This window comes from Numenius arquata, chromosome 8 (assembly GCF_964106895.1).
Source record: "Numenius arquata chromosome 8, bNumArq3.hap1.1, whole genome shotgun sequence".
Classification (NCBI taxonomy): domain Eukaryota; kingdom Metazoa; phylum Chordata; class Aves; order Charadriiformes; family Scolopacidae; genus Numenius; species Numenius arquata.
The window spans coordinates 61,792,111-61,818,297 of NC_133583.1; the positions used below are offsets into that span (position 1 = coordinate 61,792,111).

Genomic DNA, 26,187 nt, shown 5'->3' on the forward strand with positions numbered 1-26,187 from the left:
TAGATGGATGAATGGAGGGATAGAAAGATGGAGGGATGGATGGACAGATGGAGGGATGAAGGGATAGATGGATGGATGGATGAAATAAACTTTTTCACCATGAATCTGAAATGTAAGAAAATAAATACACTGAATCACCAGCTCCCCACTGCCCTGTGCACAGTCCTGGACACCCAGCGAGGGCCCGTCTGCACAGTGGGTTCGGGCCAGCCCTTGGGCAGGCACCCACCTCCCCAGGGAGCTGGGAGCTGGCTGCTGCCGGGCACGAAGCGGGATGTCACTGCTATCTACTTTTGCATAACCACGTACACCTTGACCACACCAAATCAACCAGAACCTGGTTTGAAACTGCCACTTCCCTTCCTCAATTAGTTTTCCTTGGAGAGAACTGTCCTCCATGTCATTCTTGCTCAGCTCAGTGCGCTCAATCTGTGGCTGGTGTCAAAGCCAGAGTGTGTAAACCTGTGGTTTACAGATACTCCGCCCTCCAGTCTGTAAGAAGTAGGAGGAGTATGGTTTCAAAGCCTTGTTTTCTTCTTTAACTGGTTATTTATAGCTCTTAGGTGGTCCTGCTTCCCACCAGTTCCTATCGCTCATGTGCCCGAGAGCATCCCAGCACCCCTCGGCTCTCCACTGATGGCAGGACCATGCCACCAACGTCGGTAGCTCTGGAGGGAGGACTTCAGTCGCCGGTGCTGTTTTATGCCGGTGAATTATATTCAGTTTGAAAACATTTTTTAACATGAAGCCAGTGAAATATCAAAGGCGTACAACTGTACAGTAAATTATGTATGCCTGTGTTTTGTAGCGGGAATAAGGTTCCTGCCTACTTTTGACAGAGCTGCATTATGTAAATTTAGCAGCATATCACAGATGCTGCACTAAACCGGACAGTTATCGTATTCCTGTATATTTACATAAGCACAGAAAAAATACAGCATATATACATAAATATATAGCATTTCCTTCATTTACATCGGCATTTGCATGAGAAAAACGACTGGAGATTTCTGCAAGAAGTATTGTATGCTAATGAGATTTTTTCCAAGACAAAACTGTTACTGCTAACAGTTGGATACTCTCTTTGTTTTAATTATGCATGACTAATGATAGCTGTTTGGCTGTCTGACCACCAGATTGTCTGCCGTTGCCAAGGGAAAATCTTTTAAAATAGATTGACTGTTTTTCCGTTATAAAACGGAGCGTGTACGACTTCATTCTACATTTTTCAAAAGTTTTGCAGGTATAAAAATCAAAACTTGAGCTGAACTCACTGGTGAGGCACTCTGGTGTGTGAGGCACCACCCAATCTCTACAGGTGTTGTAATTAACTCAGTGTGGGAAACCAGAGCTACGGCCAGAGCTACTGCAGGCACTGAGGGGCTCCATGTGCTGGTACCTACAGGAAGTACTACAGAAAGAGCACCAAGGAACACTGCTGCCGTGGCTGAACATCTTATTGGGCCTATTTCACATATCCACCTACATGCAAATACAGGTGCACTAATGAGTGCAGACTCTTCTGCGGTCTCTGGCAGCTGTAGTGCTGGGAAAAAGCTGTGCATCCAGTCAGAAAAAGAAATGTCTTTTCTGCTGAGTTGAAAAATGTTTGAAAAAAGGTATAAAGAAGATCACCTGATAGTTTCCGATATGGCAGGATACGGGTGAGAGGGACCACCCATACCAGCCACACAGCAATGTAGGCTGTGATGGACCACCCGTACCAGCCAACCAGCAATCCAGGGTGTAGTGGACTACCCCTACCAGCCACCCAGCAATGCAGGGTGTGATGGGACACCTGTACCAGCCAACCAGCAATGCAGGGTGTGATGGGCCACCAATAACCAACAATCCAGCAATGCGGGGTGTGATGGGCCACCAGTAACCAGCCACCCAGCAGCGCAGGGTGTAATGGACCACCCCTATCAGCCACCCAGCAGTCCAGGATGTGATGGACCACCGTACCCAGCCACCCATCAGAGCTATTGAGCCCCAGCAAAGGGTCACCCTGGACCCACTCCCCGTCTCTGCTCCAGAGCTAGCTCAGCGGTGAAGGCTCAGGATGACTGCCCCACGCTCACAGCATGGTGGAGACACAACTACCAACAAGAGGCTGAGGAGGGACTGCCCCAGTGATTACAAGCTGAAGTACACACATCACCGAGTTAGCATCAACCTTGGACTGGCATCTGGGTTGAGCTGGAGGAAATGGAAGTTTTGCAAATTTGAGGAGTTTCTTCCTCTGCTTCCAAGTGGGACCTTTCTTTTCTGGCAAGTTTGTGGATTTTGTACTCGCAATCCCTGCCCAAAGGCTGAAAGGGAGCCAGAGCTGAGGAGGACTCTGATCTCCCCAACTCTGCCAACAGGCAATGCTTGAGCAAAGGGGCATTTAACAAACACTTCTCCCCACGGTGCTCGTGAGGAACAGCATTCTCATGGGAGACAAGGTTTGTCTTTCAACCTTAGCTTTGTGGATCATTTTAACTTGCAGATGAAGGTATAGAGCTGGCAGCTCCGGTACCAGCAGCCTGTGGATGGGTATGATCAATTAACCTGATTGATTAGTGCAGCGTTACCTCATGGCAGGCGAGTCCACTGCTGCCGCTGTCACCTGCAAAACCTCACTGAATTTACCCAGAGTTCTGGCCACCCAAATCAACCTGCCCCTGCCTTCACTCTGCTCTAGTTTGAATCTCTCTAGTTCTGAAAAAAATTGTTTATTCTCAGGCCCTGCTGCCCCTCTCCCTGCACCGGGAGGACCTGCAGGTGGTAAGAGCAGCAGGGAGGGGATGCTCTGCATCACCTACTCCTTCTCACTCCCTTCCCAGGAAGAGCGAGAGCCCCATTGTGGAGGGGTGAGAGACAGCATCCTTTGAAAGGATGCCCCGTGATGTTAGAATGTGCAGGAGTGGCAGTTGGCACAGGCCAAAGCCCTGCCAGGGAGAAGGAATAACATGGGAAACAGCCTTCCAGCGCAAGAGTGGCCTGGGACAAGGCTGGGACATCGGAGGAGTGTGAGCCCCACTGTGCCCATCCACCTCCAGCCTCAAACGGAGCTGAGACGTCTCCAGACTGGCTGCTGGAGCTGCTGCAGCACAGATTTTAGTTTCCAAGCACAGCGTTGGGTCGGGTCTCTGCCAGGAGAGCCGGGGGTGAGCCGGCACTGCCTGTCGCTGATTGGCCTCCGAAAGGAGTCGGCCCGAGCCCCTGAGACTTGTTTCCCTGGGATATCGGCTACAGTCAACTCTTATGCAAGATGACAAGAGGAAAGTAATTTAAGTCTCTGTTTCTTCCTCAACAGAACAGCCCTTGGAACAAATTTTGTTTTTCATTCCTTACTGATTCCTTGTTTTGTTAGTTCCTCTGCATAACATCTGAACCATTCGCGATCGTTTAAAATGATAAATTATTTTAATTTGCTCTGAATTTATTTATTATTACTGCACAGACAAGAGGCAAGCGCCATAATGTGCTTGTTTAATAATTGGCAGGGATTTGGAACGTGAAAGCCTTACCCAAACAACAACTTAATTTTATGAGGGGGTGTGCACATATGTCTACGCGTTCCACAGTCACATTGCAGAGGGAGAGGAACAAAGCTTCACGTAGCCAAATAATTTATGATCCCGAACAGCACAAGAATACCAAGAGAGTATGGAAGTTAAGAAATGTACCTTTTAAAATCATAAAGGAAAGCAGAAAATTTTTATATTTATTCCACCACCTGTTCCTCCGCAGACCTACCTGCATTTATACAGGGGTGCACACAACCGCATCCAGCGCTGCGTGTGGACATGCATCAGAGGGGCTGTACTGCTGGAATATATATAGTATCTTAAAATTTAGATGTGCTACATACACTTGATATTCACCTGCCATCCATACTGCAAAACTTTCATTCCAAATGCCCAATTCTCAGTAATAGGAATGACAATGGACAGAAAGCACTTGGCAGATGTGTCACCAGCTTTCCACCACAACTTTCCATCCCCACTGTTGCTCCTTTGGAGAAGACTGCTGGTGACAAAGGGCATCTCTCCTTGGAAGAGAGGGCAAAGCCAGTAAGTCAGGCCCAATTCCCAAAAGCCATTAGCCCCCCTCAGCAATTTAAATATGAACTAGGCACCCCCATCCATCCCTCTGAGGACCTGGACAGCTTTGGAGATGAAGCCTCCTTGACCTGCTTCACACAGCTCAAGCCACAGACACTTTCAGCCATTGTGACCAGAGCAGCTGGATGTTCCTCAGGACCATTGATCTGGGAATCCATGGGATTCCATAGCTCGAGAAGTGTTGGCAAGGAGCTCACACAAAATAAAATCCATGATGATAACCACGAGTCTGTAGTCTCATTCTCAAGTGCCTGGAGTCAGGGGAAGCAGGAACTGGAAATGGTCCCAGCAAGGTTTTGTTCAGCCAGGACTCCCCTGCTCCCGTGGCCACTCATGTGCTTTACTGGGAAAGGGGAGGTCCAATCTGAAAATCAGCATGTTTGAAAGCCAGAGAAGCAGGAGACATGGATTTGGCTTCTGCTGCCAAATGTCTCCAGCCAAAATGGAGATCATCCCCATAACCAGACTCTGATTTCAGAGACCCTGCATTTGTTACCCCCTAAAGGGACCTAGATTAGAAAAGTTAGGTGGACATCTCTCCCCGGAACCATCACCGTTCGTCAGAGGTGAGCCGTGGTGGAGGATGGGGAGCATTCCATTTTCCAATATGAGTGAAGAAGATGATGTGCAGCTGAGGAATGGTGAGAACTGCCATCTGTGTGAAACTGGAGGGAGCCATGGGGGAACACCGAGTCATCGGTGCTGCACAAGGAGCAGCATCTCTCCAACACAACGTCTCACCTGCCTCCTGTGCCACCCCAGGGTGTCACAGTCCAAACGCTCAGTACATCTCGGGGGAGGCAGAAGTCATGCTGAAGCAGCAGGCTCTCCCAGAGAAGGACATTCGGAGACACTGGAAGATGCCAGGAGCTGCTCGTCCCATTCCCCATGGGAGCGGGAGAAGATGGCAACTTCCTCCACCAGCGGGAAAACTTATCGAAAAGAAGTTGAATAACTCTAAAAGCAACCACTGGAAGAGATGGATGGTGTTTCAGATCAGCTGGCTGTCATGTGCCCAAAACTTTTAATACCAGTAAAAACATACCAGTAAAACATACTCCTAGACTGTGTCCTCTGCAGCTGCCCGTCCTGTGTTACTGTTGGTTCACACACAGAGTTTGACACCCACCTCAGGTCGCAAGGCTGGGGAGAGCGTGACTGCCCACGACATAGACCTGAAACTCTCCGAGGTGGAAAGAGAAGGAGCCAGGCCACATGTAAAGAATTCCACACTTAGAAAACAAACCCAAATGCTCCAAACCTCCTGACCTGTGATCACAAAAAAAGAAAACTTCTCCTATAATCACTCCTCTCAGATGACTTTGGCTGCCCTGAACCTCAGGCAAAATTCACATGGAATGGCCAAAAGAGACTGCTGTGGCCAAAAATACACGGATGAAGTTCAATCTACTTGTTAACAGGCTGGTCTGGAACTGGCCCCTGGTTTTCCCAGCCAGGTTTGACTCTGCCATCACAACCGGTTACCTGCTCTACAGCTTCCATCACTTCTGCTCTTCAATGGGCTTTCGGGAACCTCCATCCAACGGATCCCAGCTCAAGGTTTAATTCTTTGCAGTGAAGAATTCACATTATTTTACATGTTCTAGAGCATATGGCTAATAAATGACTCTATAATCACATAGTGGTAATCTCTTGGGTTTTTTTTTTTAAAAATATGTCAACTTCTCAAACTTAATTTACCGTGATTACACAATATAGAAGTACTATCAGGTAAACTAGCTCTTGTTAACCACGATCTTTAAGAAAAATGAAATGCAGAATAAACTTTTCTTGCTAGAGAAAGCCATTTTGATCATCTTCAGGTTTGTACATTTAGATATCTGAGGGGATTTTTTGCTGATGGGGTACGGAGGAACCTGTTTTCTTGGATATATAAAGCCAAGAGGGCCACACACACAAATCAGCCATAACCTGGATGAATATCAGCACAGAAAAAGAGGAATTCTCTCTTATTTCTCCTGGATCCCTGGCTGCAATCCCAATGGCTAGCTCTCTGGCTGTCCTCCCCACCCCATGGCCAGCAGGAAGGGGACGGAACTGCCCCCACCAAGCAGTGGTGGCCTTTGTCGTCCCTGAGCATCCACCCCTCCGGCAGCGAGGGACACGGCGCAGGTCACCCCCGCCTGCCCTGAGCATATTGCCCTGTGTTTGTCACCTCTCAAACGCTGCTGCTCCAAAATCGCCACCTCTGGCTCCAGCACCATGGATGGGCTGCAAACCTGCGGGGATCCCTCCCCATACAGGGGGTCTTGAAAAGGGGCACCAGAAAAATCCAGGTCTGAAAATACCGACTGTATTCCTACCCATATTTCCTGTATTTCTAACAGTTTACAATGTAGCAATTTATTCTTTTGATAAAATAATGTTTTTGTAACTTTCTCTCTCCTTCCTCATGTGTTCTCATTAAATCCTAACTGATTGCCTGGGAAGAATATAGAGAAGATGCAGGACAGAATTGTACTTCTGAAAAATCAGCATTTTCCCAAAATTATTTTGCCACAGAAAAGTAGTGCATTGTTGGTACCATTTCTTATAACTTCAACAAGCAGTGACACAAAAAGCATTGGGGCTGCAGGGATCAATCACTGGCCAAAACCAAACAGTGGCCCGGGGGGCAAGAACGGGGCGTGGGGCCACCCTGTGGGACAAAGCGAGGGGTGAGGGGGGGCCTGGCCAGGCAGGGGGGCATGCTCGTGGCTTTGCTTCTGCAGCACCAGAGAAACACTGCACATGTAAACTGATTAATTACGCTTTCATATGAATTAACTATTTTAAAAGGAGGGAGCCGTACCACTGATTTTACTTCGTGTTAACACTTGGAGGCTTTTACTGGGAAACCTCAGGGTTTCAGGGAGTTTATTCCTCATCTTTAGCAAAGACAATGAAAACTTAATGTGAGAACTGAGACTGGAACTTGGCTCCCTCCATCTGCCACCCCACTCACTAAAACAGGCTCACTGCTTTATTCCCCCATATTTTAGCCCAAAATTAGACTCGCAAGTAAAAGTTGCCCCCCAGTTCAGGGCAGGTAACCCTCTTTATTCACCCCCCAAACCTGGGTCAGTCCATAGTGGAGCCCTCAGTCAGGGGATGCCTCCACCCAAACGCGCATCACATAAATCACCCAAATCTTGTTGCAGCCAAGAAAACGCTGACTCAAAGCCCGGGGAATTACTCCCGTACCCTGGCATTAATTATTAAGGACAGGGATGCTAGATGCCTTGAGCACGGGGCTGCCTTTGTAATGAAGGGAACTTTTGAAGCCCGCCTTGCCCGAGAACAGATAAAAGGGGAGAAGCCCGAGGGTGCTGGGAGGAGGATCAACACGTGCCCGCGGCGGGGGACTGGTGGCCGTCCTGCTGTCCAAGCCTAGGAACCACGGCACACAGCAACTTCGGATGCTGCAGCCTACAGTAACTGAGAAGGGCTACATTCAGACAGCACCCAGCTGGAAGGAAAAAAACCCTCCTTTTCTAACGCCCAAATCGCTTATCCAGCTCACTGGAGTTTGTATTTAAATAAATTGGCAGCTTCCGGTACTGAGGATAGTAATAGCAATTATTTTAATGTATATAGAAATATATTTATGCTACGAATATCCAGCGAGGAAAAATCCAGGAGGAGCAGTGAGGATGTGCAGTGAGAGACCCGAGATAAACAGCTCTACCCATCTCCTGCACGCTCTTTTGAAAAGTGCTTCCCTACAGCGATCCTGCATTTCCCCTTTCGAGCTGCAACGCCAGCTGAAAACAAAATAAACTCCCGTTTGAAAGAAAGCCTACAGAAGGCACATGAAATGAAAGAAGTTAATCGTAGAACAAGAAGAATGAATAAAACAGATGTAAGGCACAGGATTTCACTATCTCTAATTGCTTTGTTCCCGAGTTTGCTACCGATGTTTGTGTTTCCTTTAGCAGCACCTCCTCCCGAAACAGACACTCTCCCTCCCGTGTGAGCCCCAGGTAACATTTTAATCTTACAGCTCTGGTTTCATTTATGTAACCCATCCAGCTGCACCCACACTCAGTTTCACACACAGTCTCAGGCCTAGAAAACTGCACGTATTCCAGCTGCAACCCAGCAGGAGGAAACCTCCAGAGGAATTCCACAATTTTTGATTAAGGTAGTTCTAAACATATATCTGTTTACGTCCTCATAATGTTTAGTACGGGCTGAGTATGTGTCTTAACTGCCTGTGAACTCACCAAGTTACCTTCCCTGCCACCATTAGGTCTGAAACAGTACAAATAAAACAGACTTTTATTTATTCCCTTTGATTCTCTGGTTTTGCAGACAGAAAGCACGAGGACTTCAGGACATCTCAAGATACGGACTATAATTGAAGGATACGTAAAAAATACTTGTCAGCTGCCCTACATAGACATCTACTGTATTTTCAGTAGCTACTACACCAGAAGCAGGCTGGCTTGCTATAAAACGATTCCAAATTCCCCCTGAAAATGCCTCACGCAGTATTTCACAGACCATTGTAGGATCATTAAAAATGCATACGGCTAAAATACTTTGTAATCTGGAGACATGAGTGACACCCCCACAAAAAAATAAAACAGCCAGATACTTCATTGCTTAAAACTACTGCCAAATAAATCGGAGATTTATCACGAGCAAGGAGGTTCAACCCACTGCAATCATATTCCAGATAATGAGAAAATGTATTTTTCTCGGGCTGTAACAATATCATGACAAAAGTGCAACGCATGAATGAAAAGTTAGACTTGGGGGGTGAGGGGGAAAATAATCAAATCAAACCAGAGGATTAATGAACTCAATTTCAGAAAGAAGGATTCAAGTAGATTAAGTATGGTGTACGACTACTGGTAAACAAATTTTGCTCCAGTCAAGCAGGCTGACGAGAAGATACTGGGAGAGCGAGGTTCATTAGGAGAAGCAATAACAGAGCTACGGTAAAGCGTGTCATCTCCTAATGGCGCAAGGCTGGCTCTTTCTCACCCACCCCCCCCCCCAAGTAATCACCGAGAAACACGAAAAACGTTCAAAAAACAAGCAAATAACTCCTTGGCAAGGCAGAATCCTCAGCGTCACAGCCCAGCGATGCTGAGGGGGCTGCAGAGCCCGAAATCGGTGCCAGAACCGCAAACTACGTGTTTTTCCAGCAGCCGATTTCCCAACTTCTAGCGAGACCACCGTGTTTTACGGAACACGAGAGAGTTAAAATCGGGAAACCACTTCCAGCATCCAGCGGGATCCGCGCCGCCGCCGCATCCCCGAGAGCGGTCGGGGCTCCCGGCGGAGCCGAACGGCTCCGCCGGGAGCCCCGACCGCTCTCGGGGATGCGGCGGCGGCGGTGGCCGGTCCATGGGGCTCCCCTCCGTCCTCCCCTAGCCCCCCCACCAGCCCACTCGCCCCATCGCGGCCGCGCTCGCCTCCTACCTAAGCACCGCCGTATCCCCCTTCCTGACCACCAAATTGTCCACGGCCGCCCCGGGGTAGTCGCCACCGGGAGCGGCGAGTCGCCCGGGGGGTAGGAGACAGCAAAGGCCGAGGAAAACGATCGCCAGCCACTGGTGGGAGCCCCCGGCGCTCCGCACCAGCGGCACCATCTCCGCTCCGCGTTGTCCCCGGGCCCGCCGGCGAGGGCCGAGGGTTGCCCCCGGTAGCGGTACCGGTGGCTCCTGGCTGGTCGGTGGCCGAAAAAGGAGCGTGGCTGCTCCCGGGCGGCCTCCGCAGCATCTAGCGAGGAAGGCGGCAGCAGCAGCGCGCCCGCTCAGCGCGCCTCGGCGGCGGCGGCGGCGGGATCGGCGGCGGCATCGGCGGGCGGCCCCCGCTGCCAGCCCGTTGCCACGCAGCCGTCGCCTTGGCAACCGTCCCGGCGGCGGAGGGATGCTCGCCGCCCTCCCCGCCCCGCTGGTCCACACACACCCCCCTCCCTCTCCTCCCCGCCCCTCGGCATCCCGGTTTGATGTGTGTCCCGTGTCCCCCCCGCCACCCCACACCGCGGCCCGGCCTGGTGTCAGAAATCGCCCCTGCGTCCCTCTCCCCCCTCGGGATTTAATAAAAATTTACCACTTTGCCAAATGCTGGCAAGTCAAATATGGCTTTCGGGCCATGGCGCTGGAAATCGTCCCGACAGCTCCAGGGTGAGGCTTCCTCCTCCCTCGGGAGCTGCTGAAATTTCCAGTGGAACCAGCCAGCCCTTTCTGGATTATGGGATCGGCCACTGACATTTGGGCAGTTCCACTTCCTAAAATTCTACCAGAGACATTCACCAATAGCAGGGAAAAAAAAAAAAAATAAAAAAACCATTGGCAGATTATTTCCCTTCAGACACACCAAAATTAGCAGCCTTTTTCCTCCTGAGGCCTTCTCCAGCATTTAAACGCACACTCGAGATGTTGTCAGCCTCTGACAAACACCATAAGGTGAGGGATCCTGTTTGCTCAGTTTGTTTACCCAAACACCCACTTTCTAACCGTTCATCACGGGACAGGAGGTTGCACCGCTCTGGGACCAGCCTGATTCTCCCACAGGAATTCCTCTCCTCCTGTCGCTTCCAGGGGCATTGCATAAGCGGTGCACTGTTGTGTAACGGGAATTGCACGCCTGCTGTGGCATTAAGGGCAGTTTTGAAAGGTTCTCACAGTAATTCACGCACATCTGGCCAATACAGTGTCATAATTGTTCCTTCACAGCGGCTCTGCCACCCCACGCTGCCAGCCCATGGTACAGCGTGCACTCATTTTCCCGCGGCACGCTCCCTTTCATCAGCTGCCACAGAGCACCCATTTTTCTTTTTCCTGATCACAATTTGCAGGAGAAGGATTTGAGAGTAGAATGTTCCAAGCAAAAAATCTTCAATAATCATGATACCAATGCTCGCTCTTTTGATAAGCCTGCATTCCTTCTCCTGTGAGCTCTACCCTTCTTTACTGCACCCCCTCGCATTACATCTTTCCAGCTGCCAAGAGAAATTCTAGCGTACACAAAAGGGAATTCTTCCTCTACTTCTGCGGCACGTGGTACTACAGAGTTTCCTTGACACGGAAAGAGAGGGAGGAAGAGAAAGAGAGATTGGCTCACAAATCCTGGATGTGGAAGACTCGCCGTCAGTATTATCACTATAATACAGTAAGGCCTTTTTAACATTAAATACAACTGCACAGTGAGACAATTCTCTGCTCGCAAGCATGCAGCTGCTGTAGCGTGCAAAGCCCAACCTTTGGGACCACGGCAGTAGGAACTTCCCACAAGCAGAAGTTGAACATCTTGTATCAAAAACAGCATTAGGAATATTTCTGAGGCAACACCATGCGTTTTGAAATGGGCCAGTAGGACAGGCTCCAGCTACAAGTCTCAGTTCCTCTTTCTGATGGGGAGTTGTTAATACCAGGTGCAGCCATCACATCTCGGACTGTCCCCATCCCACATTCAAAGATATACAATAATCTCCTGTAGGACCTTTGCAGACACACGTCCTTCTTGCAGTTAGCAACCACAAAACACCACGTGCCAAACAGTTGCAGATGTCCTGTCTGCGTAGAGCTCAGACATCATTTTCATCATCACACGTCAAGTTCTGTTGTCAGCAGTGTCAAAGAAGTTCCCCAAACACCACAACCTCAGAATGTTTCCAAAGGGACCTCAGTAACCCAGTGGTTTTGGTCTGAATTTCTTTTCTGATATTTCACCTGTAGCAATATTGCAGCTTCAAAAGCCATTTTCTATAACTATCTAGAACCACAGTACAGTTGAAGTTGGCAGAAACCTTCAGAGGTCATCTTGTCCAGCCCCCCTGCTCAAGCAGGGCCTCCTAGAGCTGGTTGCCCAGAACCACGTCTAGACAGCTTTTGAATATCTCCAGAGATGGAGCCTCCACAACCTCTTTGATGCATCCCCTGACAGTCGGATTACTGGAATGTAAGTGGCTTATCTTGCAGCCAAACATACAATATGGCTCTGCTTTGGATCCCAGGGTGGTATCTTATCTTCCCCATGCACACACTCAGGTATATTGACATGTATTGCATATATATATCTGCCCCAATTCTCAGATATTGTCATCAAAACCTTTGCCTCCTTTTCTAAACATTGGACTTCTGAGATCCTGCATTTAGATCTCCGAGTGCTCTCCCAAATCCTGCATGTAAGGGAAGCTTGGTCCCACAAACTAACCAGCTCAACCTGACAACAAACGCCCACCCAACTACATCAACACACCCTCGGCACAACAACAGCAACAGACAAAAGAGTAAAGTATGGAGAAATTTCCATTGAGAAGGTTTTGTAGACAAGACACAGATGACAAACCACACACCAGCATCTGCCCTACTTCAGTGGGCCCTGAGAACCTTTCCATCACTTTTCCCAACACTGCTTCCTTCCAAGGCTGCATTCAGCTAAAGAGCCACCTCCTTTGCATGGCTTCCACCCCATTGCCCTGAGAAGAGCATCACAAGGGCTTCATCTTCCTTCTTTTTCCCAAGACGTTTTCTTCATCTGCCAAAACAACTGGTAATAGCCTTACCTTCCCCCTGCTAACAGCAGACTTTTGACTTAGCCAAACTAATAAGCACTGTAATCCTTCCTCTCTGCTGCAAAAATAGACCCTTCCGCTATTTCCCAAATCAGTTCCCACTTCTCTATTTTTCACATTAATCATTTTGTGTAGGGGAAATTAAAAAAACAAACCAAACCGAAAAGCCCATGCCTCTTTTTCAAGGCTTTTTACTCTTCCTTTTATCTCAACCATGCTATGGACCCGAACTAGATATTGCCATTCTTTTTGTAACCAAATAATAATAATAATAATAATAAAAGAGGAGAGTTCAGATCCATCGGATCAGTCTCTCATCCTGCAGACTCGCAGTCTAGAGAGAAATGTGGTTCCTCCTGTAACACACACGCAAAATATTTCTGTTACAGCTGGTCAGACAACATTGGCCAAATCAATTAATTTTTGAGGCAGAACATTTATGACTGCGTTTGTGATCTCCAGCGCTATTTCTTAGACTTTGGGGGAAATACCTTTCCAAGCTATGAATCAACTTCTGCAAACACATCGCATTGGTACTGGGAGGAGGAAGACACGGAACCACGTGGGAATCGGGGTTTTATATGTGGAAAACTTCACACAGCTGTCTCGTGTCAGAAGCCCTTTGAATGTTCTGGTACATTAAGTACTTGGATCATCCAGAGAGAGATGAGATATCATAGTCGAGATCTAATTTTAGGGAGAGCTCTGTAACCTTTAATGAGTCACGTGATGTTGGTTTTACTTGACCTTAACAAACAATCAAATAATTTCCTCCTCTTTGAATAAGAAGGACAAAGGACATTTCTTCAACAACATTCTATTAGTTTTGCACCAGATCATATAAATCTCAGTCAACAATAGCCAAGATGAAACCTTCTGTTTTGTTTTGCTCATTTTTAGATTCATATCCCTGGCTTTCATGCTATTTGCAGATCAATGGAAAAAAGAGCAGGTCAGGAGTCAATAGCAGTTATGCCAATCAGTGTTGCTCTAGAGACGGAATTCTTTCATCTGAATCTTCCCCACCTCCTCCCAAGCCTAGGAAGCTTGCAGGGAGGGAAAAAAGAAAAAAGTCTTACACCAGATGTGTACACACAGAGAGGAACTATTTCCATGGAGGGGAGGCAGAAAACTCCCACATTAGCTATTTTACTCTGAAGTGCATTTGGTTACTTTACCATGTTGGTTTCACCTGAAAGAGCCAGGTACTTCCAACTTAGTAACCATAACCATGAGGCCATACGAGATATCTCTTGTGATTCAACCGCATATTTTTGTTTAGAACCGTTTAGAAAAGCTAAATTTATTTGTTGTTTGCAAGTATTCGTTTAGCAGTTTGCACAAATATTTGAGACTGATTCACAAACTTCACACTTGGCTTTTTGCTTCATTTCCTTCTGCGTGCTTAACTCTCCTGTAACTGCTCCCTATTCAAGCAACAAAATATGGAAGAGGAACGACCAGAATAATCCCCTGGAGAACTGGTGCTTTTGGTCTGCATCCCACAGCCAGTGTTCCAGAGAGGGACAGAGAGCAGGCAAGGCGAAGAGCACACCACCCAAGGACCATTGTCACCCTGTGGACACCAAGGCAGGTTGTCTGTCCTGCCCGGGTCTAGGTACAGGACTTTGGAGGAATAATCTGCTGAGGGAGGCCCCTCTCACTGACATAATGGTTGTTGGTGGTTTTCCATGAGCTCTTCAGTTTTAGTCATGTTCCTTTTAATTCCTGGTCATGTTGAGTTCCAGTTAGTTTCCTTTTTGGAGAGGCTGGAACAAGATGGTTTTTAAGGTGCCCTCCAACCCAAACCATTCTGTGATTTTTCTATATACTTTGGACAGTGCTTACCAACTGCTAACTCTCCCTACAGTAGAGTTGGTCAAGGAACTGGGTCTATTTCTACGTGTTTCAACGTTGGATGCAAATGCGCATGTTGTATTTTGAGCTCCCAATGACATCCACGGCAGCAGTGTTTTCAAGGCATCTCACCTTCTAAAACTTCACGTTTCATTCTTCACACTGCGGTGATGGATGGTTTTCTGTCCTGCAATTTTGTTAATGGCTCTAATCAAAATCTTTTTACAGAGCTCTGCAAGAATCAAAGGGGCAATTTCCATATATACATTTGTTTGGTTTTGAGATATGTATTTCTGAAAGCGTTCAAGTATTTCCACCTCGTTGCCAAATGACTTTGGTTACTAGCATCAGCCATAACACCTGAATCCCAACCTGAAATTTGTCATGATACTGTCCCTGATAATAAAAACCTTGTTTCTGCTTCCTAAACAGATGACAGGCATTTTAAACTGGATGGGAGAGGGAGAAGGCCATGAGGGACAATGGAACAGGATGGGACATAACAAAAAAACAAAACAAAAAAAACCAAACAAAACAACAACAACAAAAAAACCCCACACAAAAACCAACCAACCAAACAAACAAACAAAAAGAACAAAAAAAGCCCCCTACACTGAATTTTCAGAGTCATGTTTTTTGTCCAAATTCACAAAAACTTTGACATTTTGAAACATTTTTACAATGGGTAGAGAATAGTAGAAACTTACTTAGAGGTAACGAATAAAGCATTCTCAGAAGTAAAACTAGCTTTTGAATTCTAATTGAAAATCTGCAAGAATAAACAAAATAAAACAAAAACAAACAGACAAAAAATAAACTTCACCAAAAAAAAAAAAAGAAAACATTTCTATCAGCTTGTGAATTCTCAGGTAATTGACGTTCCCAGGTAACATCCTCTAACGAATCTGCTTCCTGCCTTTCTCTCCTGTAGCAAAAACATCACATAAATAAGGACAACACTTTATTACTATGCTGTAGTGCAAACTCTTCCAAGAAGCATCTAGCCATTGCTCAATGTTCTCAAAACATGTCGCGGGCTGCCCAAGATGTGAACAAACAAGTCAAGGAATTTGTCAGCTTTAGTTCTCAAAGAGAAATTTCTGATGGTTCTGCCATGTAAAAGAGCTCGTTGACATCAATCCCACCGGATCATCAGTTACAGCATGAAAAGGCTTCACAAAATGCATTCCCTGAAACTTTCATTTGAAAAGGGGTGGTGGGGCGCAGGGAAAGGCGAGGACAGGAGAAATCTCAGAAAACACAGGCCCAGCACTTTAACATTTTAAATAAAAGGTTTTGTATGTCTCCTTTCCAGTATCTACTTTTTATTTGTTAAATCTCTTATACATGAATAATGGAAATTGTGATTCGTTCAACTACTGAAATCAACAGAAATTTCCTTTTAAATAAGTATCTCTTTCACAGATAACTTCAGAATTCATGGCACTATGGTGGGGGTTTTTTTGCTAATAGGATTGAAAGCAAATGCTGAAATCTCCATAAAATGCATTTTCCATTTTCTGCATAGTCTGTTACGTGACTATGTACAGAAGTGCTCAGTAAAATACTCCACAAAATTATTTCCCGTACTTTGAAAACCGGCAGAATCCCGGTGTGCTATCATCTAAACTGGCACCTATGAGCCGTAAGCCGGGAGTTCTATTAGCACCAGAACGAATGGACTCTAATTTCCATAGATTCGAGTCGTCGCCTTATTCGAGTTTTTAAATTGACAGAACAAGGCTGCAGAACGAGCTCAGCCCATATTAGACAGCAGAAAAATGCATATAATAAAGAATTCTCAAAGGAGGAGCGAATCCATGGGTGCCTATTTATAAAACACAAGCTCTAATTATACTTTTCTGAGACACGAGGCATTCATAATGTCACTCCTCTGGATTCTCGCACGTCTGAGAAGACTTGACTTGTGCTGCATCCCCCCCCCACCGCCGGGGAAGGACAGACACCCTACATGCGCAGTGATATGCACTGAAAGTCAGGAGGCAGGAGTCATTTCCACCTTCCGTCCATCATTTGAGCAGAAACTCAACAGAAAAAGAAAAAAAAAAGGTGGAACAATTTCTTCTTTATCGTCCCCAGAAGCAGCAGGAAGAGCAGAACCAACTCAGCACCTCGTAAATCAGCTTTCTTAACCCAAGAGGAGCGTGGAATGCTGCGCTGGTGCAAGATACTCCTCCTGAAATCTAGACCCTTTGGCTTGAGAGAAGGGCTCGTGTGTCGTTGGGTTCTTGGTTGGCTCAACCAGCCCTGGGTGGGATAAGGCTGCGCACGGTACAAGGCTATCAATAAAACTTTAGTCATATGTGGGTGAATGAAAACATTTTCTTCACCATATGGTATACCATGGAAATAATTGCCAAATGACAGAAGCTCGCTAATATTGATGCCAAATACATAGATAATACTGTCAACTTGTGATCAGCCTACATTTTCCTATTTTAAGACACACAAGTGAGTGCAGTTTGAAAACATCCACAAGAAGCTGCAGACTGAAGACCTCTGCAAAGACACAGATTCCCAATATGCCTCGAAAGTGATGGGGTGTTTTAATTGTTTGGAACTCTGATTCACAAAGGTAAGGAGCAGAGTTTGCCATCTGAAGAGGTAGCTTTAAATAAATTTCAGAAAAAAAACTGTAAGTGACAAGGCACGAGCATCCTGCCTTACTAGAAACACACCCTCTTCTGCCTACTTTTCCACAGTGAGGAAATATTCCCCTTGTTGGGTCTGGAAGTGGAGCAGAGGAAGGAAATCTGGAGTTTGTGGTGCATCAATTTGCAGCTTTCTATCCTCGAGACAAGTCAAGGCACTTACTTTAACAGCGTGGTGTAACGCTTACAAACAAAATGCTTTTTCAGTGTTAAAAAAATGCACAAACATTTTTTCAAGTATCCTCGCTGCTAATATAAGACCATTTTATGAGCCTAAGGATTATATATGCAGTGTGTTTCAAGCTTATAAAACAAACCGTAGTTGTTCCTTTGGTATTTTTCAGACTGGAGATGTACAGAGTAGTCATTACTGAAACTATCAGATTTTAAATCACATTTCCTAACCGAGGCACTTGTATTTTACAGTGGCTTGTGTTGGGATCCCTCACTGTTACAGTCAGAGCTTATAACTTGGAAAAGACAGGATGTGCTATGTGTCAGAACTTAACAAGTGTGGACAGTCTGTGAATCTGTGCTCAGCAGCCCAGATCATTCCTTCATGTCAGGATTTCATTTATTCATCCAGGAGCATTTTGTCTAAATAACCTCCGACATCTCACGCAAGTGTTTTGACCTTGGGAGAAAGGCACCGTACGCTCCCGTGCCTCACACGGTGGAAGGACAGGGACGGCACATCAAAGCAGAAGGGATGGGAAGAGTAAGGATACTCTCCTTTTTCTTGTCTGATGATCAACACGCCTGGGGTGGACCTGATGGCAGGGCAAAAAACCTCCACCAGTATTACAATAATCAACCCTACCCTTATTATTGCAATAAGGGGACCCTACCCCCTATTTTATGACCAAGAAAACAAAAAAAGGAAAATAGAAGATGATATTTTTTTTTTCTGTCCCAGAGTATGACACACACACTTTCCATAATATCTCATGATATTATGGCATCTCTTGCTTTTTCTTTTTAAAGCACACTCAAGAGTACACGCTAGTTGTCTGGAAACATGAGAGCCTGTCACATTCAAATTGCTCATCTAAAAGCATTATTCTTTAATTCTTTAGGCTAATCAAAGCAAATTCTTCCAATCTATACTCACACCCTACCAACCATTCCTGTTGGAGTCCTCTGGAAGACCTCTAGCTGCCCAGAAAAGCTTGTTGGCCCTTCTGGCTTGGGGTCCCTTGGGTACCTCCTGCCCTACCAGTGAAACCTCTGCGAGCCCATAACCCTGAGCAGCCTGACCGAGCCTCAGCTCTGGGCAACAGGGTGTACTAGATGCCCTGGAAAGGTTCCTCTGAGCCATCACCATTTCATGTTTCTACAGTTCAGGGCAGCACCAAGGCCAGCCAGACCCCCAGGGTGCAGCAGGAGTCGGGCACCGAGCCATTTCCAGTGACCCCCAGTCATGGCACTGAACGGGATTCTCTGAGCCATTGAGCTCAGAGTCCGTCCCAGAGCACCTTTATCTCTCCAGCTTTTGTAACAGCTTTCTTTACAAAAAATGTTTTGCAGGAAAATATCAAGCTTCCTAAAATCAAATAGATTTCCATAATGCTCCTTCCTTATTCACAAGGTCTGTTCTCCTCTAGCAAAAGGAGAAGTGATATGGTACGAAATGAGTTTTTAAAGGGAGGGGAAGAAGATTATTATTTTTTTTTACATGCAGCACACTGGATGGAGGATATGAGGACCACTGATCTCAGCATATCAAATAAACCCACCTGATAAACTGATTAATGTGGTGACTTCATAATATCATACTCTGTTCTCTATTTGATTTACATGTATAATTTAGCTTACTCATTTAATCTCATTAATAAAATATCAGATTGGAAGTCTGTGTGGATTGCATGTTTTCTCCCCAGGTATTAAGATTAAAAACCCAAGGAATCTCCAGATAATGACTTTGTAAATCTCTGAGCAATGGTACAAAGACATGCCTTATAGCGCTTCTATAATTGACGCCTGGATCCCAGCGCTGCTGGGCTCTATCGGAAACAATATTTGCATATCAGTGGTTTCTTTGGGCTGCCAGTGCGGGTTTCAGCATCCGGGAGGGGTGGCTGAGGTGGGCATCAACGAGCCATCAGAAAGGTTGATCATTTTCCTGACAAATCAATCTCCGCTTCTCACAGGGTTGTTCAGTGAAAATGCACCCGCCCCACTTGGATTCAATAATAAGAATAAAGTTATGACATTATAAAAAAAAACATGTGAATAAAACAATGCGAATAAAGTCAACGTTGGCCACGCTTATGGTGAAGAACGGAAATGGAATTTCACAGTTACAGTATCAGAGACAAATTAGCCTTCTGAATATGAAAGAATTTGTCTGAGAAGAGATGTAACAGTAGAACAAACAGAGCCACAAACCAACCACTACAAAACATGATTTATCTCACCAATCTTGAGCAAGCAGTACGGCTCATATTTTGAATATTCACACTCCAGCCTCAGTCTGGCATTTTAAAAGGATACTGTAGCTGTCACATAAATTGAAATAACCACAAGAAATGAACCACAATCTGCTAGGATACGGTAGACTTGCAAAATAAGCTTAATTCATCAAACAAGTATACCTTGCCCATGCCCACACTTCTTATTTTTCCTGCATAAGTTATCTGTGTATGCACGTGTACACACCTAAACATACGCTTTATGTGGAGAGATTCAAAAGACGTAATCTTAGCAAACTTTGTTCCAGTGTAACATGGAGACTTCTACTGAAGGTGGCAAGGATCATTTGCACATTTTTAAACAGTAAATCTAAATTCAAAATCAGAGGAACTTTAAAAAACTGAATCAGATACTATGGTTCTAAAAGTGGACATCTCTGTTGGCTTGCCTAGAATTTTTTAAATTACTGATTTTCAAAATGAAATATGAATAAAATGCCTGACCACAGCACCACAAAACCTACTACATCAACCTGTTTAAGCTTCAGAATATTTTTTATCCTCTTGGGTTTTTTTTAAGAAAATGAGGTTTATGTCACCAGACATGTTTGTATTTGCGTGTTTATCTACCGTGAACAGCTTTGAAACTGGTTGACTGATTTCAATCACATTTGACATAAAGACAAAGGTCTAAATGATAATATGTTCCTACCAACATTATGAAATTAAGTAACCAGAGACACTCCATTAGTGCTCCAGTTGAGAGAGAAGCTGCAGCATGAGCTTATCCTCTATTAGACACCAAGAATTCAATCTCCAAATGCAAAGTCATGGGAAACTTGCCTAAAAAGAAATTAAATCTTGATTTAAAATGAATAAACAGAACTTGTGTATCTGAGAATTTGAAATGCCGCTAGGTAGGTCACTGCTACATTTTCAAGGTTTTTCTGGGGCATCTTTGCCACTGCCATTATTCCCTGTACTCCACTCATTAAAGAGTCATGATGCCATCAGAAATCTTTCCCATGTAGCTGCTGGTAGGCAGTGATCAACTCTTCACCTTTGCTTTTAAGCATATATTCATAAAGGCGTGTTTTTCAGACCTTGAATCATTCCTTGTCATATTTTCTCTTAAATCTTTCCAACTTTTTGTATCTATTTTAAAGTACACAAACCCACAGCTCAGCAATCAGTATTAGAGCAGCAGTCTCAATACTACCACATGCCCTCTTGATGCTTCCAATTTCCCACCTGTACGTTCAAAGAATAGGTGTCTTCAGGTACAAAACCAGCAGCAATTTTCTTTTTTCATAGATTTCTGAACTGAAATTAGAAGGGATATTCAAATTCTGCATTTGCTTAACCTGCTTGGGTGCTAGGAAAGAATTTCTGGCTTTGATGACTAGTGTTTTTGGAAAGCATCACAATAGGAGGATGAACTAACAGCATAGACAGTAAACTCTAACATACAGGTGAACTAAGTATAGTCAAGAAGAAATCATGGACAATGATGACAATGGGAATCTGTAAGCAGTAATATGATTATCCGGCGTACAGGCAGATATTCTGCTTGTGCGTGTGCATAAGGTCCAAATGTACGAGTCTGACGGATCAACAACAAAAGAACAAATTTAAACAATGTAATAATTATTATTTTAAATAATCTGGGACGTAATTTCAATGCTTAATTGAAATCCTACTGTGGCTCTCCTGTGTACATGGAAAGGCAGAAGAATGAGCAACTACAATGACTGCCAGCAGCATTTGACCCCCTCCAGGAAACAAAACAGAAGATTTATGAAAAGTGGGTTTGTCCAGAGCAAAATCTGGGAAATGATGTTCAAATTCTCATCATTTGTTAGTAATTAGTCATAGCGGTTTGAAATAACACCTCTAGTACAACAGTAATGATGTGTCATTCACACACAATTCCCAGAGGTTATGATGTACCACAAGTACAGGAATCCTAACGCGCTGGCATGAAGATGTTTACTCCTGAAATTCAAACAGAAAGTACCATATCACTGGAAAAAACACAAACTGTTCTGGTGGAGGAGAAGAGAAATTAATGCATGTGGAAAGAAGACAAAAGCCAGAGGAGATGACAGTGCCAAAGGCCTTCCAAGCATGTCAGGTACAGGAGAAGGAGAAATATTCACCAAGACTTCTCTCTGCTTCCACCAGACTACTCATTTCCACCAAGAATGGTGGATCAAATGAAAACGGCGCAACAAAACCAAAACCAGGATCCCAGCAAATTTGCAGATTTTAAGAGTGTGACTCTATTAATGAAAGAGGTGACTCAGCTGTAAATAAAATCACTGCTTTTACATGGATGAAACATTCCACATTAATGCATAATCAAACACCTGGAGGCAAATACTCAGGCACACTGGCTGGTGGACGAAGAAAGGACAGTAACTAAATGGGGTACAAAACCTTGGGGGACAGTGAAGAATATCTAAAGAGGAATGTTAGACACTAGAATAAAAGTATCATGCTGCTAAATCATGCTACCAAAATGACTTAACTCGCAAAACCAGGAAATAACAAGTTTCAACAGTGGAAACACATACAGAAGTTAACTGCACGTTCTGATAAAACACAGAGGTTGCAAAATCCCTGCCTCAACACACAACCATATAAAACAGGTGACATAAAATGCCACAAAGTATTTCCCTTCCTCAAAGAAAACAATAATTCACAAGTTGTTTTTTGTTACGAGGTCTCGTAAGTGTACCAGGCTTGGATATGCTTATGGCCAAAGAACCTGTGGCTGGGTTTTCCTGCCACACCTATATTGTTATTAAAATACTGACTCTCTTTTTGCAATTCCAAAAAATCCATAAAACGCCCTCATTCATTTGTTCATGCTATTAAAATATACCACCTGTATGCACATCTTTTTTACCATTTTGTTATAAGTCAAGTTATTCCACTCCATTTTCTTAAGAGAAAAAAAAAAAAAAAGAGGAGATTGTCCTAAAGGATGAATTTCATTTTTCTGCAGCAAAGGCCTACCACGTAACCGCATCATCGCGTTCCTGCTCATGCGAAGGGACTGTTTCTCTTGAGGGACACATTATTCAGTAACTTCATTCTGTGCGACTACCAAGGAGCAGCACAACCTTTCCTCAGGGTATATTTTCAGTAGACCAGCAAACGGTGGAGCAACCCCTTCCCAATCCCAGGAGGCACCGTGTGAAAGCCAGTGTTGTTCACCAGTGTGACTGGTCTATAGCAGGAGTCACGGAGCAGCTACCATGTCAAAGCCTGGGCTTGGCTGCATCTCCCAGAGAGCCGCTGGCTTCAGCAGAGCCCAGGGAGGTTCAATCACGTACCGATGGTTTACCCCAGCCACACAACCCTGGGGGTTTTCTCACGAGCAGCACACAGACAGAAAAGTGTTCCCTGAAAGCCCTGCCAGTGCTCTTTTTCTCTGCAGTCATTACACACTACTGAAATACTTCATGTATAAGAAAGTAAAATAAGCCTCCTTACCACAACAAGTCACGGTAGCAGTCGTCTCCTTTCAGATGGGGCGAGAAGTGAAGCAGAGGACACAGCCTCTCCAGAGCCAGGAACCGACCTTTCCCTCTTTGCCGTGGGGTTGAACAGTTTTTGCCCATTTAGTAGCCTTCCTGGCTTAACTCTGGCCAGCCCATCACACAGCGGTCCTCTGGCAGCAGATTTGGTGTTCTTGTGTAACCTGCACAGAGCAACACTATCCCATGCCACACAGCCCAGGAAGGACCAGCTCCCTCCTTCTTTGCCTCTTCATTATCTGTGCAGGCAGCATGCATGGCAGGAGGGCCCAAGCACAAACACTCTCCGTCCATTAGTGGGCCATGTACACTGTCTCTCCCAGTCCATTTCTCCAGATGTTGGCTCTCTGAGCATCACAGACTAACCAGACGCCCTTTCCAGATGAAGCCCAGAGGATGCTGGTGCACCCCAGCGCTCTCCAGCTGTGTGCTGTAACATGCCTCGGGCTGTTGACCAGCTGGGATGGAAAGTCTCTGTCCATCAGCTCCTTCCATGCTGTGGACATGCACAGAGTGCCAGACCTGGCCAGAAACACGACCTTGCAGGTGCAGGAGCTCACTTTTGCCCAGAGCTGTTGGCCATCAATAACCTCTCCACTGAGGGGTCATGAGGAACACCCCACGTCCCCCGAGAATCAGAGTCCCTCCTCAAAGCCAGGTGTTGGAAGACATCCAACGAGCATTCCTTCCTTTGCTCAGTAGTAGGGTCACTTCTTACACCCCCCAATACCTGTTATCTTCCAGGTTAAGCAGATGATTCAACCAGGAAAGGAGTATTGAAACACTTCCCAATTTAAAATACGCTGGGACACCTGGGGAAGAAACAACAGACTGTTAGGTTATGTGTGATACACGTATCCCTGTAATGACAAACCTAATCTTTAGTGCTTATTGAAATCAAAAGTGAAAAAACCCCTGCATTTTAATAGAAGCCAGCCTAAGAAAATAATTTCAACAGACATACTATTTCACTAATATATTTTCAGAAGTTTTCTTAAACACCACAGTTTCCAATATATATTTATTTAAATTTTTAGAGAAACCTTTTGTTATCTGATTGTGTTCTCCACTCCTTCCTGGCACACAGGAAGAAAATAGAAAGAAGAAACAGAAAACAGAAAGAAAACAGGAAGAAACAGAAACATAAAACAGGCTTATGTTTTCACATGCACTTGAAGACGACTGCAATTCTTAAATTTCTACTGTCTTAGTCATATAATGAATATAATCATATAATTGATACCGAGTAGGAAATATTTTCAAAGTTTATTTTCAGTGTGTGTGGAAATGAAGAAGTGACAGAGTAAGCTATTATCCAGCCCTCTTTAAGAAGCCTTTGTTAATACGGCTGTATTTATAGAGGCAGATACCACGAGAAGAGCACTGACCCCAAAACAACCAGAAATCTAAAATAGGCATTTTAATTAATTTAGTTGCACGTTGCTTCAAGAAAACATTATCTTTTAGCCCTCAAATTCAGTTCAAATTACATCTGAAACTTATGATTAAATATATTTTGGGGAGAAATACCAGAGAGAGGAATGTACTTGTAGCTGCAGAGTCACTGTATTTTCTTATATTGAACTGAAGAAACTTTACCCCCACTCTGTGCTTGAAGCCTCCTGTTGAGTGGAAGGGGATTCATCTCCACAAAGAGTTTAAGCACCAAATGTAAAAATGTAAAAATAGCTCTGGTTTTGGCGTACAAATGAGAGCCGAGTGAGAATAGGGATTTAGGTTGATATTCGAGCTTCTGCCGAGTAGTCAGCTGCTACCCCATCAACATGATGAATGAAAATCCATCAAACAGAAATTTCACCAAAAATCAATCATTATAAAGAACACAGGAACTGTAAGTACCACACTCGCCTGCACATGGTTCGCCAGGTCTGGAAATCAGAATATTGTTACTGATTTTACTCAAAAGAGGCTTTAGCAGGAGTTTTAATTTTATGTGTGCAGCAGCTTATTCAGTAGGTGAGTAGTGGTGCTGGTATCTATGAACAGAAAAAGTTCTTGGAAAAAGAAATCCAAGGCACCATTTGACAACTGAGCATTTTTGGTCAAAGAGTTATTTTTTTTTTAACAAGTGCTTGATGTGTTTTTGTTGGAAGAACCATATTGTTCAAAAAACTCTTTAGTGCAAAACCTGTTTCATATAAAATTTTAAACCAGATTTAAGCTGTCACCTGCAGTGGGACTCTGCATAGCACTGCCCTTTTCTGGAAGTGCACACTCAGGTTGGTCTCAGAGGTTGTGTCGCCCTCTGCTCTGCAGCAGCTCTGCACGATGATGAACATCTCTAGTGAGGAACATCCTAATTCTGCCCTGAATTATTGAGGAAGGCACATGTTCCAGTCTTGTGTTTGTGATGGCTGGAAGGAAGGTCAAATGGGGTACCAAAATTTGTTCCAGGCCTTCCGAAAGACTCTGAAAACATGAAGGTCTTGACAATTTAGAGGCAGTTACTTCATTTTTTACAGGCTACTTCATTTATCAAAAGGAACGATGCCTAAAATTTCAGTGTTAGCTCCTCTGCTCCCAGGAGAAGATAAAGCCTGTGTCACAAACATTATCCCACTTGTGACATCAGACGGATAAGGAGTGACATGTCTTCAGAGCGGGCTGAGCATTCGAATCAACTTTAAAACCAAACTTCATCCCTGTAACTCTGCCACAGCAGCCATTACACGCATTTCACCCAGTAATTTTGAAGTAGACATGAGTGAAATTGAAAGCAACCAAGTAGTTTGACCCCCTCCAAACTGTTAAACTTTTAAAGCAGTAGCATTAAGGAAAGCTCTGCAGACGTTACACACCTTGTTAGGGAATTATGTTGCAGCCCTTCTCTGAAGTGGTATTTCTTCCTCAGCAAAAGTGTTGTTGTTAGCATTATTGCTTACTGACAAAAGCCCAGCTATATGAGAAAGATCTTCATGGAAAGGCCTCCTGCTGACAAACACCATCTAACAAAAGTTATGAGCTTCTGAACAAATCTGGGTAGAGAGCATGAACGTACGGAAAGGCAGGTAGGAGCTAAACAGGTCTGGGTGATGC

The 26,187-nt window shown here is 44.8% G+C and overlaps 1 protein-coding gene across 2 annotated transcripts in view; it reads right to left on the reverse strand.

Moving 5' to 3' along the window:
- NEGR1 (neuronal growth regulator 1) overlaps positions 1-9,798 on the reverse strand; it is a 278,245-nt gene extending 268,447 nt beyond the window's left edge. Inside the window, exon 1 of one of the 2 annotated variants that reach the window (XM_074151353.1) lies at positions 9,546-9,798. In XM_074151353.1, coding sequence (XP_074007454.1) covers positions 9,546-9,715 — 170 coding nt within the window. In that variant the 5' untranslated portion in view covers positions 9,716-9,798. The remainder of the gene's footprint in view (positions 1-9,545) is intronic. The other variant, XM_074151352.1, reaches the window with a different exon arrangement.
- Between the last annotated feature and the right edge of the window lie 16,389 nt (positions 9,799-26,187).